Genomic DNA, 18,576 nt, shown 5'->3' with positions numbered 1-18,576 from the left:
TAGTCTGACCAGTTTGTTTTGAGATGTTTGTAATTTTGTTTTTAGCGCCTTTGAGGTGCTTTGGTACCATGAGGTGCAAGCATAGTCGTAGTACCCTTGAATGAGTGCTCCTGCTAGAGTCTTCAGGGTATTCTTGTTTACCAGTGAGGAGATCCGGTACAAGAAACGAGTTCGTTGGTTGACTTTTTTTATTACATTGGATGCCATTTTGTCACAGGAAAGATTTGCCTCTAGGATGGAACCCAGGTAGGTAATATCTTCTTTCCTTGTGACAATATTGTCACCCACTGTAACTGAGAAGCCGTCGGTCTTGCTGAGTTTGTTATTTGAACCGAAGAGAATGGACTCTGTTTTGCCCATGTGTAATGATAGTTTGTTATCAGCGAGCCATATGCAGATTTTGCTTAGTTCTGAGCTGAGGGTTTTTTCAACCTGTAATTTGTTCTTGTCAGAGACCAGCAGGGCTGAGTCGTCCGCAAACAGGAACAAGTTGCAGTCACAAGCTGACGACATGTCATTTGCATAAATTAGGAACAGTAGCGGACCTAGTATGCTTCCTTGTGGAACACCACAGTTTACTGTGAGGGGGGGGGATAGGGTACCGTTTACCTCCACCATCTGCTCTCTCCCCTCCAGGTAGGATTGCATCCAGCTCACTGATAGACTATCAAAACCAATTGCTTTTAGCTTGTCAATCAGAATGGTGTGATTGACAGTGTCGAAGGCCTTTTGTAGGTCCAGCATGACCATGCCGCAGTATTTGCCCGCGTCCACCTCTTGTTTGATGTGGTCGTTTAAATAGAGAAGGCATGTGTCAGTGGAGTGGGATGTTCTGAAGCCAGATTGGAATTCGTAGATTAGATTTTTTTCCGCAAGGTATTTTTCGACCTGTTCGTATACAATTTTTTCCATGACTTTCGAGATGGAGGTAAGGATAGAAACAGGGCGGTAGTTGCCTGGGTCTAATTTACTGCCTTTTTTGTGCAGAGGGGTCACTCTCGCAATTTTGAAGTCCTTGGGGACGTGTCCCTGTTTTATAGAGAGGTTTATTATGTGTGTGATGACTGGGGTGATGGCGGCTGCTGAGTCTCTGAGGAATTTGGAGGGGATGTTGTCATGGCCAGTGGCCTTGTTAGGTTGGAGGGCGCTCAGTTTTTTGAGTACCTCATCTGTTGTTACCATTTCCAGTTTGAAGTCGTCTTTGTGGACCCCTAGGTTTTTGTAGTAAGCTACTATGTGTTCTACCCCATAATGCCCTGAGTGGGAGGGTAGTTTGTTTACCAGTGTTGTGGCTATGTTTGTGAAGAAACTATTTAAGTAATTGGCTACATCCAGCTTTTCTGTGATGAGCGTGTTGTCCGTCTTTATGTTTATGTTTGAGAATCTGGTTTTAAGTTTTTTACTGCAGCCTAGTTGGTTATTGAGTAATTTCCAAAGTTCACGCGGTTTGTTTTTGTTTTCCTCGGTTTTGTCATTGATGAATTTTTTCTTTGCTGTTTTGATCATGGAGTTTACATCATTTCTTAGTCTGTTTCTTTGCAGTTTGAGTTCAGTCACGTGGGCTTGGAGTTCACTGCTCGTGCTTATGTTAAGCTTTGACTGACTTTTACGAAACTCAGAGCATTTTTTGTCTCTGGTTTTCATAGCGGTCAGTATTTCAGCGTGCATCCACGGCTCAGCGCGATTTTTTACCCTGGTGGTTCTTAGGGGGGCCATGTTGTTTAGTATCGTTGAAAATTTGGTTTTGAAGCCAAGCCATGTTTCTTCAACCAGTGTACCATTGAGCTCATCTGACCAGATGAACCCTATTATTCTTGTATTCTTAGTAGTGCTGTCAATAGATGAAAAAAAACGTTTACTAATTAATCTCACAATTTTCTGTAATTAATCTAGATTAAAAATAGCATTTTTCTACTTAAGACCGAAGCTTGTAACAGATATTTACTTGAGTAAAATCATGGAATTAATGTAAAATCAACACAAATTCAAAGACAATTTTAATAGCTTTCTTTGAATAGTTTCTCTCCTGTGAAATACAAATGTTCAACAAAACCATCAACATTGACTCAGCTAGATCTCTTTCTTATATCCACGGCGCTAAGATTGAAAATGTTTCACTCCATAGATGAATCTAGATACATTTATTTTAAATTTTAAATTAATCTCCAAAATTAAAGCATTAATTTTGACAGCCCTAATTCTTAGAACCACTCACAAGGGTAACTTCAAAGCAATCACAGCTGAACACCTGAAGGACCAGCCTCTATTAGGGAAAACAGTAACACACCTTGTAGGGTTGGGTACCGTTCACATTTGAACCGATACCGGTACCCAACGGTAGCTTTTTTCTTTTTTTTTATCAAATATTTTTCTTTTCTTTTTCTTTTCTTTTTTCCAACATGAAACAAAACATATCACAATACAACAACAACAATACATAAAAAGACTTCCCAAGACAGTAACTCAACACCACATGACAAGACAACAACTGATACAACTGTACAGTGATCATCCTAACATGGACACTCGCTCGTTCTCTCCCCCCCTCCCCCGCTCACCCCAGGACCTGAACATGAGTCACACTCACAATACATCACAATACATCACTCAGCGCAAAAAAAACAAGAATCAAAACAAACATTTCCAAACGTATATGCGTTCCCTCAACTTTGCCACTGTAGCCAACCAAATTACGATATCAGATTCCCTAACCCCTATAACACGTGCCGTGGATATCTCCAAATAGATCACGTCAAGGTAGGTGAGAAACCATACCTTTGGACAGAGTCTATCTGGATGAAACCAACGTGAGGCAATCAATTTTTTTGCGGCTGTGAGGCCAGCCAAAATGAGTTTTTTCACCTGTATAGAGGTCGGTAATTTAGAGAGATCATTCAGTAATAATACAGAAGGAGATGCAGGTATGATTAGAGAGAAAATGTCTGAGAGCTGATATGTAACATTTTCCCAAAAAATCACAACAGGAGGGCATTCCCAGTACATATGCATAAATGTACCTGTGGTGCCATTTGGACACAAGGTACATAGAGAGTCAGGTCTGAGACCCATTGAATTCAATCGTCTAGGGGTTAAATAAGTCCTGTGAATAAAATTTAGATGAATCTGTTGGTGATCTGGGTTGTGTGAGGATAACCGAACATTTTCCCAGACTGCATCCCAATCAAAATCTACATCCAACTCCGGAACATCCTTTCTCCAAATCGTATCCAGGGGGAGCTCTTTATACGAGGTCATGAGTAAATGGCAATAAAAGTCAGAGACAAAGCCTCTCGATGTCTCCTTGTCATAAAATAACTTGTGAAAGCGGTGATGCACTAGTGGAGCATCCCATGGCACGCCATGAGCCTTCAGAGCTGCTCTTATTTGTAAATAAAAGAAAAAGGAGGTTCCGGGGAGATCATATCCGTTGGATATATCCTGGAAAGATCGGAGGCCAGAGTTATCAAAGATATCCCCCAATGTGTGGATGCCTTTCTTTTCCCATCTAGGATACCTAATTGTTGTTGTCCAATAAGGAGAAGATTGTTATTAAATAGAGGGGAATGCGTGTGCCATTGATGGCGGTTTGTACCCACTTTCTGAGTGTCACGCCAAGTTTGGATCACATGTGTGATTAAAGGGCCAAATCTTAATTTACATTGTTTAATTGATATGTTGGTATACACAATATCCTGAAGTCTATATGGGGACACCAACTTCTCCTCCAATGGTCGCCAAGATACAGCTGCTTGAGCATCAAACCAAGTGATCAAAGGTCTCAGAGAGAAAGCCTGAAAATAATATTTAAAGTCTGGAAATGCTAAGCCCCCATCGAGTTTACTCCTTTGGGCAGTTGATCTCTTCAAGCACAGGCGTTTATTGTTCCAAACGAATTTATACGAGGCAGAGTGCAATTTCTGCCAGTAACCAACAGGAGGAGGTAACGGGAGCATGGAGCTGATAAAGTTAATTCTGGGTAAAATATTCATTTTAATTATTGACGCACAGGCCTGTAATGAATTTTTTAATTTGGACCATCTATTAAAGTCATTCGTAATCCTGTCACCCAAGCTGGAGTAATTATACTTTACCGTCTGGCCTATAGTGGGGAATATTTCAATCCCGAGACATTTAAAGTGCTCCACCATAAGCATGTTTGCCGGTAAGATGGTAGCCTTCGCAGGCTCATTAAGTGGAAGAAAAGCAGATTTTGGCCAGTTGATCTTAAAGCCGGACAGGCTGCCGAATTCATCTATCACGCCGAGCAGATGAGGTAGAGAGACGGAGGGATTTTGCATAAACAGGAGTACATCATCTGCGTATAAGCTAATATGATGATGTGTGCCCTGAATTGAAATAGGAGACATAATTTGGGATTGTCTTATGTATTGAGCTAGGGGTTCGAGGGATAAAGCGAAGAGTCCGGGACTAAGAGGACAACCCTGTCTGGAAGAACGCGAGACAGAGAAGAGTGGCGAACAGAACTTTCCCGTTAAGATCATGGCCGAAGGCTCAGTGTATAGAACTTTGATCATATGAATGAAACCCTCACCCAACCCCATCCTTCTGAGAACTGCCCATAAGTAAGACCACTCCAATCTGTCAAATGCCTTCATTGCGTCCAAGGATATGACCGCTGTAGGGGCTGCAATATCCTTGCTGGCATTAATCACGTGCAGTAACCGTCTGATGTTGTCAGTAACCAGGCGGCCTCTTATGAAGCCGGTCTGATCAGGGTGAACTAGAGATGTCATGTGCTTTTGAAGTCTGGTGGCTAGAACCTTGGCATATAGCTTAAGATCGGCTCCGAGGAGACTTAGGGGCCTGTAGCTGCCACATTCGGTGGGGTCCTTATCCTTCTTGAGTAAAACAGATATAAGCGCCATATTGACATCTCTAGAAAAATTGCCCTCTTTGATTGAGTGTAAGATCATTGAGAGTAATAAGGGGCCGAGTACATCCCAGAATGCAAGATAGAGTTCCGGTGGAATGCCGTCCCATCCGGGAGCCTTGCCCCGTTGCATATCCGCAATCGCCTCTCTAAGTTCAACCAGCGTGATAGGTGCAGCTAACAACCTAGCACTATCTTCTGAGATCTGTGGTAGATTGATTTGATCAAGAAAATCCTCCAGCTTGGTATGATCAAAGACCACCTCTGACTTGTACAGATTGGAATAAAAACAGCGAAATGTAACATTAATCTTTTTTGGGTTGGTGGTTACCTCCCCCTGTTGGTTCTTAATGGAAGGGATATCCGCAAATTGCTCACTGGCACGTATCTTCATAGCTAATAGGTGACTAGGCCTGGAGGCGTGAAAGTAGTAGTGCTGTCTTGTTCTGTGCATCTGAAATTCAGATTGTTGTCTTAAAATGGAGTTAATCTCTTTTTTCACTACCTTAATTTGAAGCTCCAGTCGATTAGAGTAGTTGTGCTGCAAGGAAGAGATCAACATGGCTTGAAGCTTTTCCAGTTCCTCTAGCTTGGAGAGACGTCCCTTGCGGAGATTAGATGCAAAGAGAGTAGTGTTACTTCTGATAAATCGCTTAACCGAATTCCATAGGATTCTGGGGTCCTGTACAGAGCCAACATTAAACTGTAGGAATTCAGTGAGCTTCTCTTTAAATTGCATGTTAAACTCTCCGTTTTTCAGAAGTGTTGAGTTAAAACGCCATCTAGGGACACGGGATGTTATTTTACTGAGTGAACCTTTGAGGAGGATACCTTTGTGGTCTGAGAGTGCTATGGGCACTAAGTCAACATCAAAGCTATCAAAGAGATGTGGGGAAGAAAAACAATAATCAATTCTGGAAGAGGTCTTATGTCTCAACGAGAAGAAGGAGTAATCCCTCGCAGATGGGTTGAGCGAACGCCACATATCAATTACCCCTGTGTCCTTAGACCAGGCCTGTAGGGCTGTGGTAGCTTGCTTCTGATCAGAGTTTTCCGCGTGATTGGATCTATCGATCAATGGATCCCAAACTGCATTAAAATCAGCTCCTACTATTAAAGAGTAATCAGGTAGTTTCAACATAGCTGAAGTTAGTACAGCATAAAAGTTAGCATCATACAAATTAGGGGCGTATGCAGAAATCAGCGCAATTTTCCGGTTAGAGCATTCTATTTTAGCAATAGCGATTCGACCATTTGCATCAGACCACACATCTAACAGTTTAATATTCAAATTTTTCTTCGCCACTATGGCTACCCCTCGGGTCTTGGTGCCAAAAGAAGAAGAACTTATGTTATGATAAAAAATTTTGCCAATTTTGCATTATCCGCCAATAAAAGATGAGTTTCACTTAGTAAAGCCAGATCCACTTGCTTCCTTTTTAGCCACGTTAGTACACTTGTGCGTTTATGTGGTATATTGAGACCCCCTGTATTCCAGATCAGGATATTCAAATTAGCCATAGTCTAAAAGGGATGCAGTCTGGTTGAATGTAATTCGTTTGGAGTAGAAAACTATAATAGATACTTATACAACGGCATGCAAATTTCTCGATTCTGATTGGCCATTCACACGTCTTTATTGGTAACAATCCACGGTCCTGGGCTCAGGACCCGCCCACAACCAAATCACATAACCCTCCCCGGCTCACTCCGGGAGAAAACAGGATCGCGGAGAACAAATGGTTATGTTGAAAGCACCATAACGACTAAATATGAAGCGATTCTGTCAAGGGGAATGTGTTAGTATTTTAAACAATGTTGGATGATGTAATTGATGGGTCTTGACTCAATCTAGAACAAAAGAAAAATCGCGGATTGATTGATAGATTAATTGATTGATTTAAATTTCTTCCTTCCTACTTTCCGACTGCAGCGTTCTCTCTCACACTGTCCGACGCTGGCGTACCCACAAACACACACATACACACACACACACACACACACACACACACACACATACACACACACACACACACACACACTGTGACACACACACACACACACACACACACACACACGCACACACACACACACACACTCCTGTCTGCAACAGCGGGGGAGTCAGACTGAGAGAGAAGCAGCGCTGTTTTAAGTGAGCATGGTCTATTGAATTGATTGATTGGTTGATTGCTAATTTTATTACTGTACCCCTGGTTTCCAACTGGTTAAGTTTAGGCTAAAAGAAATAAATAAAAAAATAGGGCGAAGAAAACGTTTTTTTCCTATAGGGCAAAGAAAACGTTTTAATAAATTTTCAATCAATCATTCCAATAATACACAGTTGGATGTGTTAGTTGGTTGGATGCACTTCAAGCTGCTTCCACATGAGGCAACTTCTCTCAATCATTCCAATAATACACAGTTGGATGTGTTAGTTTGGTTGGATGCACTTCAAGCTGCTTCCACATGGAGTTGTGGGAACTACTTTTTCTGGCGGATGGTTTTTTCAATAAATCTTCGATTAATGTGTGTTTATTGTATAGAAATAAGGTTGGATGAATCTGGCAGTTGTATAAAAGCTTTACACCACGTGCAGTCGTGATTTGTGACCAATAAACCATGCCTAGGGGGGTCTAACGACCCTCGGCTGCGCCTCGGGCCTAACAACCACTCCTAGGCATGGTTTATTGGTCACAAACCACTCCTGCGTGTGATGTAATGCTTAAATATTCACTTGTTAAGGTTCCATTGAGTACCGAGCGTGAGCATGAAAACAAAAATAAAACAGAGCGAGTCGACTGAAAAGAAAAACAAAAAACACAATCCCCCATTCCCTCCCCCCTCCCCCCCACTACTATAACTTCTCCTATCCGGAGATTAAGCTGCATCCCACCCGGTCGTCTGCAAACTAAAAACGCAAACAGCCAGGTAAAAAGCAGACTTCCTTCTCAGTGGCTACATGCCACGCTCCCTCCCGAGTTTCGTGGTCTCTGTCCAGCAGAGAGATTTTTACAACTTTTTGAACTAAACCTATAAACTGAAGCTATGGCATCAGACATGGCCACAAGTAAATGTCTCACATTTAGCAGATGGACTTTATATGAACTACCTTTTTTCTGTACTTTAGTCTCTAAAAATGTAATCTAACTACCTCAGTTGTAAAAAAAAAAATCCAAACTTCAAATAATTTATTATCATTATTATTTATTTAGAACAATTTGTTAATATATATATAATATTACAGCGAGCGTTGTCTGCATCTAGCTTTGTAAAGTGTAACAACACTTACGACAGTTTTCGGCTTGCCATTGCCCCGACTGCTTTGTTGTTGAATCAAGTCAAATCCTAGGTAAGGGGGCGCCAGGGTGGTGCACCATGTGACACACTGCAGTGCAACGCGGCCGCCCCGGGTTCGACGACCTTTGCCGCATGTCCCCCCCCCCCATATCTTCTCCCATCCTTCCTCTAGGCCGGGCTTGTCTAATAAAACCAATAAAATCTACCAAAAAAAGTATCTTTAAAAAATCCTAGGTAAGCTTGTATTGTTGACGTGAACGTGCGGCACACTTCATAGGTTTCGTTTCGCGGTAAACAAAACGTTGACGTCATCGGTACTTTTCTACAGTACCGAAATGTCGAACCGGTGGATCTCACGTGAATCGGTAATCGGTAGTACCGACGTGATTCGGTCGGTACCCTTAAAAGTACCGGATTCGGTACCCATCCCTAACACCTTCATACTCTGTCTTTCAGGTGTTTGACTACAGTGCAACTCTGGACAAATAACTGAAGATAAAACACACTGTGTGCATGGATGAGGAAAACACACCAGAGCCCTAGTATGGATGCGCCAATGGAAGTGCGCGCAGACGGCAACTCTCTGCTGAAGGCGGTCTATTTGAGTCGTCTGCGCCTCACCAGGCTGCTCCTCGAGGGCGGGGCGTACGTCAACGAGAGCAACGAGCGCGGCGAGACGCCACTGATGGTGGTCTGCAAGACGCACCACACAGACGCGCAGAGCGTGCCCAAGCACAAGATGGTTCGGTATGTCCCATCGAAAATGCATGAACAGTACTTGTGGTCAAAAGGACTACCTTTTTGTTGAATATTGTTCCACCGAGTTTGAGATTTGCTGTTTTTAAATTGCCTTCTGTAACCCTAACAGGTACCTTCTGGACAGCAGTGCTGACCCAAACATTCAAGACAAGACAGGAAAGACGGCCTTGATGCATGCTTGCCTTGAGCAGGCTGGGGCTGAAATTCTGTCTCTGTTGCTAAGCAGTGGTGCCGACCCAAGTCTGGAGGACCACACCGGGTCATCAGCACTGGTTTATGCAGTCAACGCAGGTGACAAGGAAGTACTGAGAGTTCTGCTAGATGCCTGCAAAGCTAAAGGCAAGGAGGTGATCATCATCACCACGGACAAACTGCCCTCCGGCCGCCAGATGACCAAACAGTACCTCAACGTGCCCCCACCTCCTGACCTGGAAGAGCGCTTGCATTACACCCCGGCATCCTGTTGCATGTCTCCATCCGAGATCCAGCACCGCCCTCTACCCCAAGGGTCTCCAACTAATGCTTCTCCTCAAACTGGAAGCCCCCTCCTAGGCCTCAGGGATCCCCAAAATGTGGGTTCGGGGCCTAGTTTGGCCACATCTCAACCGGGTTCTCCAAGCAGTTCAACACGGTGTCCTGGTGTGGCCAAGCTGCTCCACCTCCAGAGATTGCACTCGGAGCCGCGGCTGAAGATCCCTTCTTCCCCGCTGCAGCAGAGCAAGGCCCGCTCGCTGACGGAGGAGCTGGACATCACACCAGAGGAAGAGTTGTCCTTCAGGCTCAATGGCCTTGCGTTCCATGGAAAGCCGTCGGCGGTCTCACGCCACCACAGCATCGACGTCAAAGATGCCACTGGGCTTCTGAAGTCCCTGGAGCAGGTGTCTGAGCGTGAGGGCCATGGGGGAGGAGGGAGGAGAGGCCTCGGTAGGAAGATGTCTTACGACGGCGCTGCCACATCATCGCATTCTGCATGCCACCCAAGTCTGCTTCGGGATGGCAGCTTGCCCTGTCCCCATGAGCCCGTGGACAAAGGTTCCTCCGAATGTCTCCCACACCTGGCCATCTCCAGCCTGCGCAATGTGGTCTGCCGGCGCAACATTGGCGTGGACCACTACAGCTCCGACTCACAGCTGCCCCAGTTTGGCAGCCACCACTCGGAGGATAGCGCTAGACATCCTGGGGGTGCTGGAGGGGAGAAGCGCAGGCTGATCGCCAGCAGGTCCGCCACCCTGTCGGGCTCCAGAGAGTCCCTGGAGAGTGTCGTCCAGAGACGGGGAGCCGCCGGGCTGGAGCGTAGAGGCTCAGGGGCCCTTCTCCTGGATCACATCTCCCACACGCGACCCGGGTACCTGCCCCCTCTAAACCCACACGCTCCTATACCGGACATTGGAGTCAGCGCCGTCTCTTCCTGCCCCGTCAGCGGAAGCAACAAGACACTGAACGGAGTCCTTCCAGGGACCAAGCCCCTCGTACCCTGTGCACCTCCTTTCCCGAGGGATCTGAAGGCTAATAAAACACTGCTGAGACGCCACTCAATGCAGACCGAGATGAAACAGTTGGTCAACTTTGAGGAACTTTTTAGTCACTAGAAAACAATATTGGATATACAAAGTGGAAATGCTACTGTTATCAAAGGTGTCAACCACTGCTGCCCTGTAGCTATGATGATGTACTCACCTGATATCAGTAACAAGCAAGCTACAATATTGCTGTTATCTGTGTTTTAAGACCAAATGCCTGAAGTATTCTGGGGATGGCTCCGATGGCACTGAACTCCAGTGTGACGCTCTGTCCAATAATTAACCGACATGGCTGACTACTAACAAGACAATCAACTGATTGGCCTACTCACTCAACCTTTCCAGGTCCAATTAAAACGGGTGCATAGACACTTTGAAGGAGCAATTCTAGCTATAATTGAATGGTCAACATTCACCCGATGAAGTTGAATCCCACAGCACCTATTCAAGGCCATGGGTGCCTATGTTCTCTGAAGATTAAGAGATAGGATTTGCTTATCAAAGACAGAGACATGCAGTGACAATAAATGAGAAGAAAACACTGCTCTGCTAAGTATGAGTCTTGATCAAACCGAATTAGTGCAGGATGAGGTGAAATACTCACGATTCACATAGATCAACATTCAACCTACATTTTCTGTTGTAACATTTAATTTCTGCATTTATATGGTGGCTTGTTTTATCTTTTTGATGTCAGTGAATTAGAAATATAGTGGAATCTTGCTAGAATTACTCTAATACAGTGAATCGAAACACTCTTTCAAAGGAATACAAAGAAAACAGCAGAATGGAAATGGTATCTCTTTTTATCAAGACATTTTATTCTGACAAAAAGACTGACATATACAGCATATATAATATACACATTTACAGTATATAAAATATACACTAAAATAGATAATAATGATCATATGTTCCATACAAGGCATACTGGTACTACAATATACCATTCACTGTATTCATTATTTGCCTAAACAGGAATGTGTACTACATAAATGGTGTTATGCCAGGGTGAGAGTTGAAGAATATACCATCATATATGATTTATAGCTCACTTGGTAAAAATAAATACATGTTTGCTTTGCTATCATTGAGAACTATCCCTTTTAGAACCTGAGCACCTTATCTGACGTCAGGGTTCCCACAGACATTGCAAAATGAAAGGGCTTTCAAGTACTTTTCTAAGCACTATTTTCTATTTTAAACGGGAATTTAAACGGATACAATTTACTTTTAAATGTTGTTTTTTTATAAATAAAAAATGTTATCCAATATTTATGGCTTAAAACCAATTTCCGACAATTAGGTACAATTTAGATTAAAACTTATATTTCTTGATTCAGAACTATTTTATCATGGATGAACAAAACTTCCAATGTGAATAGTTGATTTGAATTTCAGGGACTTTTTAAGCACCTTGTTAAAACAATGGGCTGTTTAAAGGGGAACTCCAACATTTTGGGAAATTAGCTTATTTAACATCTTCCCTGGAGTTAGACAAGAAGATACATACCTTTTTTGTCTCTGTGCGTGCATTTTAGCTTTGGGAATAGACGCTCCGTTAGCATAGCTTAGCTTCATCACTGGAAGTGAGGCAGGACAGTAGCCTTACAGTGCCTTACAGTGTATTGCAAGGTCTGACATTGACCAAATTTGATATGCATGACCTTGGTGGGCTCTAGGTCAACTCCTGAAAAGGGGGTCAATGTCAGACCTTGCAATCAAAAGTTAGGGGGCGCACTGAAATTATGGCAAGGGTTATTAGCCCCCTAACTTTTGATTGCAAAGTCTGACATTGACCCCCTTTTCAGGAGTTGACCTAGAGCCCACCAAGGTCATGCATATCAAGCTTGGTCAATGTCAGACCTTGCAATACACTGTAAGGCTACTGTCCTGCCTCACTTCCAGTGATGAAGCTAAGCTATGCTAACGGAGCGTCTATTCCCAAAGCTAAAATGCACGCACAGAGACAAAAAAGGTATGTATCTTCTTGTCTAACTCCAGGGAAGATGTTAAATAAGCTAATTTCCCAAAATGTTGGAGTTCCCCTTTAAGGAATTCCAGGCCTTGACTTTTTAAGCACTTCAAGGACCTTGTGCGAACCCTGTCTGACGTTGTATAAGACTGAGCACTCATATACTGTACATTCTGCTAGCACATGTGGAGAGTTGCCACGAGCAACTGTGTCTGTGCTTTCTCAGCTGGTAATGTTCCTCATTCAAAGGTATTACTTTGTTTGCATTGTTTGCAGAGCTTTCAATAAACCTTGTGCTAAAGGCGCCGAGTGGTTTCAGCTTGGACAGCATTCAAGATTCAAGAGGTTTATTTGTCACATACATACCAGGGGAAATGCGGGATACATGTGTAACTTCCCATTTAACCCTTTCACTGCCACACTACCAAAGGGTTAACCCTTTCACTGCTAACAATACAGAAGGTTAACCCTTTCACTGCCACACGACAAAGGGCTAACCGTCTGTAGTGTGGTAGTGAAAGGTTAACTTTCTGCAGTGTGGTAGTGAAAGGGTTAAGTGATGTGAGAGGTAAACAGCTAAAACACATAATAAGCAACAGTCGTGGTCTAGCGCTCGTGTCCGTTCTGTGCGCCACCTTGCGCGCGCCCCCAGTGTGCCTGGCTCACAGACCAGGCTCACAGGCAGTGATGCGTTGCTCATGGGACGAGGTTGCAGTTTGTGAGCAGAAGCGCGTGCACGCACACGCACGGATGTGCACGCAGGAATGCGCTGCACTGGACTGATGCGCCAACTGACAGTAACCACCTGGCTACTTTGCATATCAATAGCGCCGGTCGTCAGGTGTTACATTCCATTCGTAGAGGCAATTAGGCACCGTTTTTAGTCTGTCCTTATGCAAGGGAACATTTATGCGCATGCGCGGGAGGGCGCGCCCTCGCCTGGGAGCGAGCGTGCACGTGGCGTCATTGGCGTGCGTGCAACCAGTGTTGATATGAGCATCGCAACACTGCTCACAGAGCAGGCTCACAGACGATCGACCTGGTTTCTAGTCAACAATGAAGCTGCTAGCTTGCAGATTTCAAAATTAGCCTTCGAAGTCTGTCAAGTTTAAATGAAAAACACCAAGCCCCTTGTTCAATTTCTTTACAAAGCTTGTTACAATGATAATGATTTGGCTAAACAGTTTCCAGTATATAGGTGCATGACGATCCGTTTAGGATCATTAAGAATGACGTTCCTCTTATAATCTTTCAAGAGTGGATAATACAAGTGGTACAGTTAAGTTGCCACTGAAACACTCCTCTTTGTTTAGTTGATAGAACAGATTCCAGGTTATGTGATCTAACAGATTCCAGGTTATGTGATCCAACAGATTCCAGGTGGTGTGTGATCCAACAGATTCCAGGTTATGTGATCTAACAGATTCCAGGTTGTGTGATCCCATATTATCACAATACTTGGACTGTGATGATGATCTGTCTTTTATGTTTTTAGATATTCTGTGTATCGAGATTGTAAACTGGCACAATATTTAGATTTATTTTTAATACATTTTCTTTCATTTACAGTAAAATAATGAATGAAAATAATCATCATCATAATAATCATCATAATAACATCCCATGGGGCAATAAAATACTAAAAATAAATTATACTTACAAGTGAAAAGAAACATGAATGAATTATTGGACTACAGATGGAGCAATTAGTCCATTCTACCACGGCCCGACGAGGTTGATTTTGAGGTTCTGTTATCTGCCACCAGGAGGCACAACGCCTGACAGAATGCTGTGATGTTTGATAGGATAGCCACAATGCTTCAGAAATAGGTCTCGAAAGACACATAGCACACATGAAAATATTTATATCAATTTGACCTTCATGATGATGAAGTTAAGACAACCTTTCTCTAGGCTTTTGAAAATGTAGGGGAGCAGCAGAGATAAATCACTGATCAAACCACAACTTTCCAAAAATGATTACTAATATTTCATGTACAGATAAATTACACAAACAATATTGTATACAAGTCTTACTATTTATTGTTCACGTGAATCCATTGATCGTATTGATTAAAGGAGAGGGGAGGAGGCGATTAAGTTGCTCCGTTAAGATGAACGGATAGTGGATAGGACAAAAACAGAATTCATATATTCATAACATTTAAAGCATTTTATGAGCAAACAAAATTGGTTGGATGTGGATGAGAGCCTTGACATTAAGTGGTTGTAGCTACGGCCGTGGGGGCGCTGGAGACATGATCCGACACTTCTTTATACGCCTGAGTCTCCTCAACACGGGGGGACCAATCCCAAGTCGATCGGCACTTTCTCGGCCGATCTATAGTCACTTTGCCGCACCTACTCCCGAACTCTGCATGCGCATCTCTGGATTGTCCAGAGATCTAGGTTCATCAATCCAGTTTGGGAGTAGGTGCGGAAAAGTGACTATAGCTCGGCAGAGAAAGTGCCGATCGACTTGGGATTGGTCCCCCCGTGTTGAGGAGACTCAGGCGTATATAAAAGTCTATTTTTTTTACTTTTTTTTTTTTTACCTGCAACAGGGCAGTTTTAAAACCAGAGACAGTGGACAGACTTGTCTTTCTTGCCTGCAACTTAAAGTAATGGCTTTGCTTGTCCAAATGACAATACTGACCAAATTGAGATTTATTTTTCTCTTGTCCATTTATTTTGTTTGCTTTCTAATTTAAATACAGTTTGAAACCGTCTGTACACAGTAGGCTATGTGTTCTAGCAGAGCTAGTCTCCAGTCACGAGTCACGGTGCACATGTGCGGTGGTTTGTCCACCAAAAAAGCGCCAAGAGATAGAAAAGAAACTAGCAGAGCCAGAACTGTTCAACTCCCCCGGGGCCACAGCCAGCAGAGAAGCCTGTTTACTTTCGCTTTTAAACCAGCTGCAGCCTGAGAACTGGAGTGTGAGGGGCTGTAACACTAAAGATGGCGGCAACGACAAAGAATTGCTGCAAAATAAACATACATCAGTTGTTTAAAAAATAATAATAAATAAATAAAACATTTTACTTATAACAATTTCGATAATTATCGATATCGAGAAATATCATTATCGGGATATGATTTTTTGCCATATCGCCCAGCCCTACTTTCAATACACCAGGACCTCAAGGACCATTTATTTTCCATTTTCAAGATAATAATTTGATTTGCTAAATGTGAATGAAAATGTTAATGTGAATACCTGGTGTCCACATATCCATAATAACCATTGGGAAAAGTATTGTGACAATATACTGTGTCAACTATTTTCCTCCATCCCGATGCTGAACTCTGACCTTTGAGAGTCTGAGAGGTCATAGTAAATCCTGCTCTTGCCAAACTGTTGTCTGTAAGGCAGGAGGTCCTTGATGGGAAACTTGTCATCCAGGCCGGTCCACACTGTCAGCGTGTACCTGTCACAGGGAAGAGATGGGCTGCGTTTGATATGTTGTATTCAATTATGTAAATTATCCATTGTATTTTCAATCCCAACCCCCATCGATACATGATGTCAGAACGATACATGATGTCAGAACGATACATGATGTCAGAACGATACATGATGTCAGAACGATACATGATGTCAGCGGAACGATACATGATGTCAGAACGATACATGAAGTCAGCGGAAAGTAGATGAAAATAACTCCTTCAACAGTCTGTGGAATATCTCAAAACTGTGGCGAGCATGATATGAATAAAAAATAATTTAATCACATTTAGTCAACAGAGATTCGATTGCCTGTTTTAGACATTAGACCACTTTCAGTTGTATTATTACAGTGGCTCAGCAGGCAGAGCAGTCGTCTGGTAAGCAGAAGGTTCCTGGTTTGATTCTGGCTCCTCCCGGCAGTGTGTCAAAGTGTCCTTGAGCAAAACACTTAACCCCCCTTCTTTTTTTTTTATACAATATTTTTATTGGGTTTTACACATTTCAGGTTTTCATTGTTGTCAGTTATTCTTAGTTCCTTTTCTCCACAAGTGTATACAAGTATATCCACTTACCCCCTCCCCCTCCCCTTTTCTCTCTCTTAGCATCTTTGAGTCTGTTTTTACTGTTGTCATATAGAAATAATACGTACATTCATTGGTACTTCCAGTAAAATAGCTCGTACATAAATCAAAATAATTGAAAAGAACATTTAAAAAAATAAAATAAAAAATAAAATAAAAATGACATCTTTACAACACCTTCAATGGCGTGCCTCCGCTCTTCCCCGGGTCGACTGACCACAGGAGAGGGGGGGGGGACTCATCCTATAGAAGCCCTCCTATATCTTCCCTTCTCAGATAGGCATTAAATGGTTTCCATATATTCTCATAAACCTCTATTTTGTTCCTGAGGATATATGTTATTCTCTCCATAGACATGCATTGTGCCATGTTCTTAATCCAAGCACCGATTGTGGGTGTGTCTATTTTCTTCCAATTGAAAACTATTGTTCTTTTTGCCTGCAGTATAGCAAAGTCAATACATTTGTATTGTTTGGTTCTCAGGTTGAGATTTACTGGATATAGGTGTAGCAATATCATTTTAGAGTCTAATGGGATATTCACTGACAAGATATCTTTGATTTTATTCACCACCACCAAGTTCCAAGTCAGTCAGAAGATCATTCCAAGTCAGTCAGAAGATCCTTAAGAACTTCTACTCATGTACAATAGAGAGCATCCTGACTGGCAACATCACCTCCTGGTTTGGGAATAGCACTGCACAAGACCGAAGCAGACTACAAAGAGTGACACGTTCAGCCGAACGCACAATTGGAGGGGGGCTCCCCACCCTCCAGAACATTTACAAAAAGCGGTGCAGGGGCAAGGCTAAGAGAATCATTAAAGACTCCAGTCACCCGAACAACTGCCTCTTTGAACTGCTGCGGTCAGGCAAGCGATACCGGAGTCTCAAGGCGAGCACAGAAAGACTCAGAAGAAGCTTCTATCCCCAGGCCATCAGGCTGCTAAACGAACAATGAACACTACACAACAACAACCATCAAACGCACATAGCACACACATCCACACGCACACACTCACTTTAAACAAACACACTGTAGCACCCACTCCACACACTTTATAGCACACACCCACTTTAAACAAACACACTGTAGCACCCACTCCACATATAGCACACACTCACTTTAAACAAACACACTGTAGCACCCACTCCGCACACTTTATATTTATTGATGAAGGATTGCACTACAACTCGTACACCTTACTGTAAATTGTACCTAAATTGTACCTCATCCCATTTCTGCTTTGCACTATATAGTATTGTACATTAGTACACTGCATAGTATTGTATATTATACGGTAACTCAGTTACGTCTATTCTGCATCGAACATTGTACATATGTCTATACTGAACACTGTGACCTCATTTTCTACTTCTAAATTACATGCTATACTATGTTATTTGATACTATCTTGTCTAGCACAGTCTCTGGAGCGTAACAGTAAGAAGCATTTTGTATGAAAGTATTCTGTACTTCTGTATGACAACTATTAAAGAAACTTGAAACTTGAACTCCCCCCAGAACTTCTTGATTTTGTCACATTCCCAAATACAATGTATAAAAGTTCCCCGAGCCTCGGTACATTTAAAGCAACTGTCTGGTGTGTTGCTGTTGTATTTATTCAGTTTGACAGGGGTTATATAAGTCCGCATCAGCCATTTGTATTGAAGTAGTTTTAAGCTAGTGTTGGCTGTTTGTGTCGGAGCCTCCTCGCACGCTCTGTTCCAGTCCTCGTTTGAGATCTCCTCTCCCAAGTCCAGCCTCCATGCCTCCAATCTAGGTATTGACGTCTCGTCTGAACCAGATACAAGCCAGTTATAGAACATTGATAACAGGCCTTTGCTATTGCAGTTCTTGATGATAATTTTTTCTAAAGACGAAAGTGTAGGAATTACCAGTGAGTGGTTTTGCAAAGAGGAAATGAAACTTCTCAGTTGCAAGTATTTAAAGAAATGCTTCCTTGGGATGCTGTATTTTATTGATAGTTCCTCAAAAGACATCAAGACACCCTCTTTGTAAAGGTCAGATATTTTACTTATTCCTTCTTTTGTCCATAGTTTGAATCCGGCATCCAGTTTGCCTGGTTTAAATGAGACGTTTCC

General features: G+C 42.8%; 2 protein-coding genes across 3 annotated transcripts in view; one reads left to right on the top strand and one right to left on the bottom strand.

The window, feature by feature from the left end:
• Positions 1-8,732: 8,732 nt before the first annotated feature.
• ankrd34bb (ankyrin repeat domain 34Bb) lies at positions 8,733-10,536 on the top strand (the record flags this gene model as incomplete). The annotated part of the gene is made up of 2 exons (XM_084329195.1): positions 8,733-8,935; positions 9,057-10,536. 2 exons carry the CDS (start codon positions 8,733-8,735, stop codon positions 10,534-10,536), a joined length of 1,683 nt encoding a protein of 560 aa, XP_084185321.1.
• A 1,988-nt stretch (positions 10,537-12,524) lies between these two features.
• The window catches only part of fam151b (family with sequence similarity 151 member B), a 29,849-nt gene continuing 23,797 nt past the window's right edge, over positions 12,525-18,576 (bottom strand). For both annotated transcript variants that reach the window (XM_084324917.1, XM_084324916.1), the window contains exon 6: positions 12,525-15,871. In XM_084324917.1, the coding sequence (XP_084181043.1) occupies positions 15,718-15,871 (154 nt within the window). In that variant the 3' untranslated portion in view covers positions 12,525-15,717. The remainder of the gene's footprint in view (positions 15,872-18,576) is intronic.

Source organism: Notolepis coatsorum (genome assembly GCF_963971535.1).
Source record: "Notolepis coatsorum genome assembly, chromosome: 1".
Taxonomy (NCBI): Eukaryota; Metazoa; Chordata; class Actinopteri; order Aulopiformes; family Paralepididae; genus Notolepis; species Notolepis coatsorum.
Note: the sequence above shows the minus strand (reverse complement) of the source record. Positions and strands in the feature narration are given on the sequence as shown.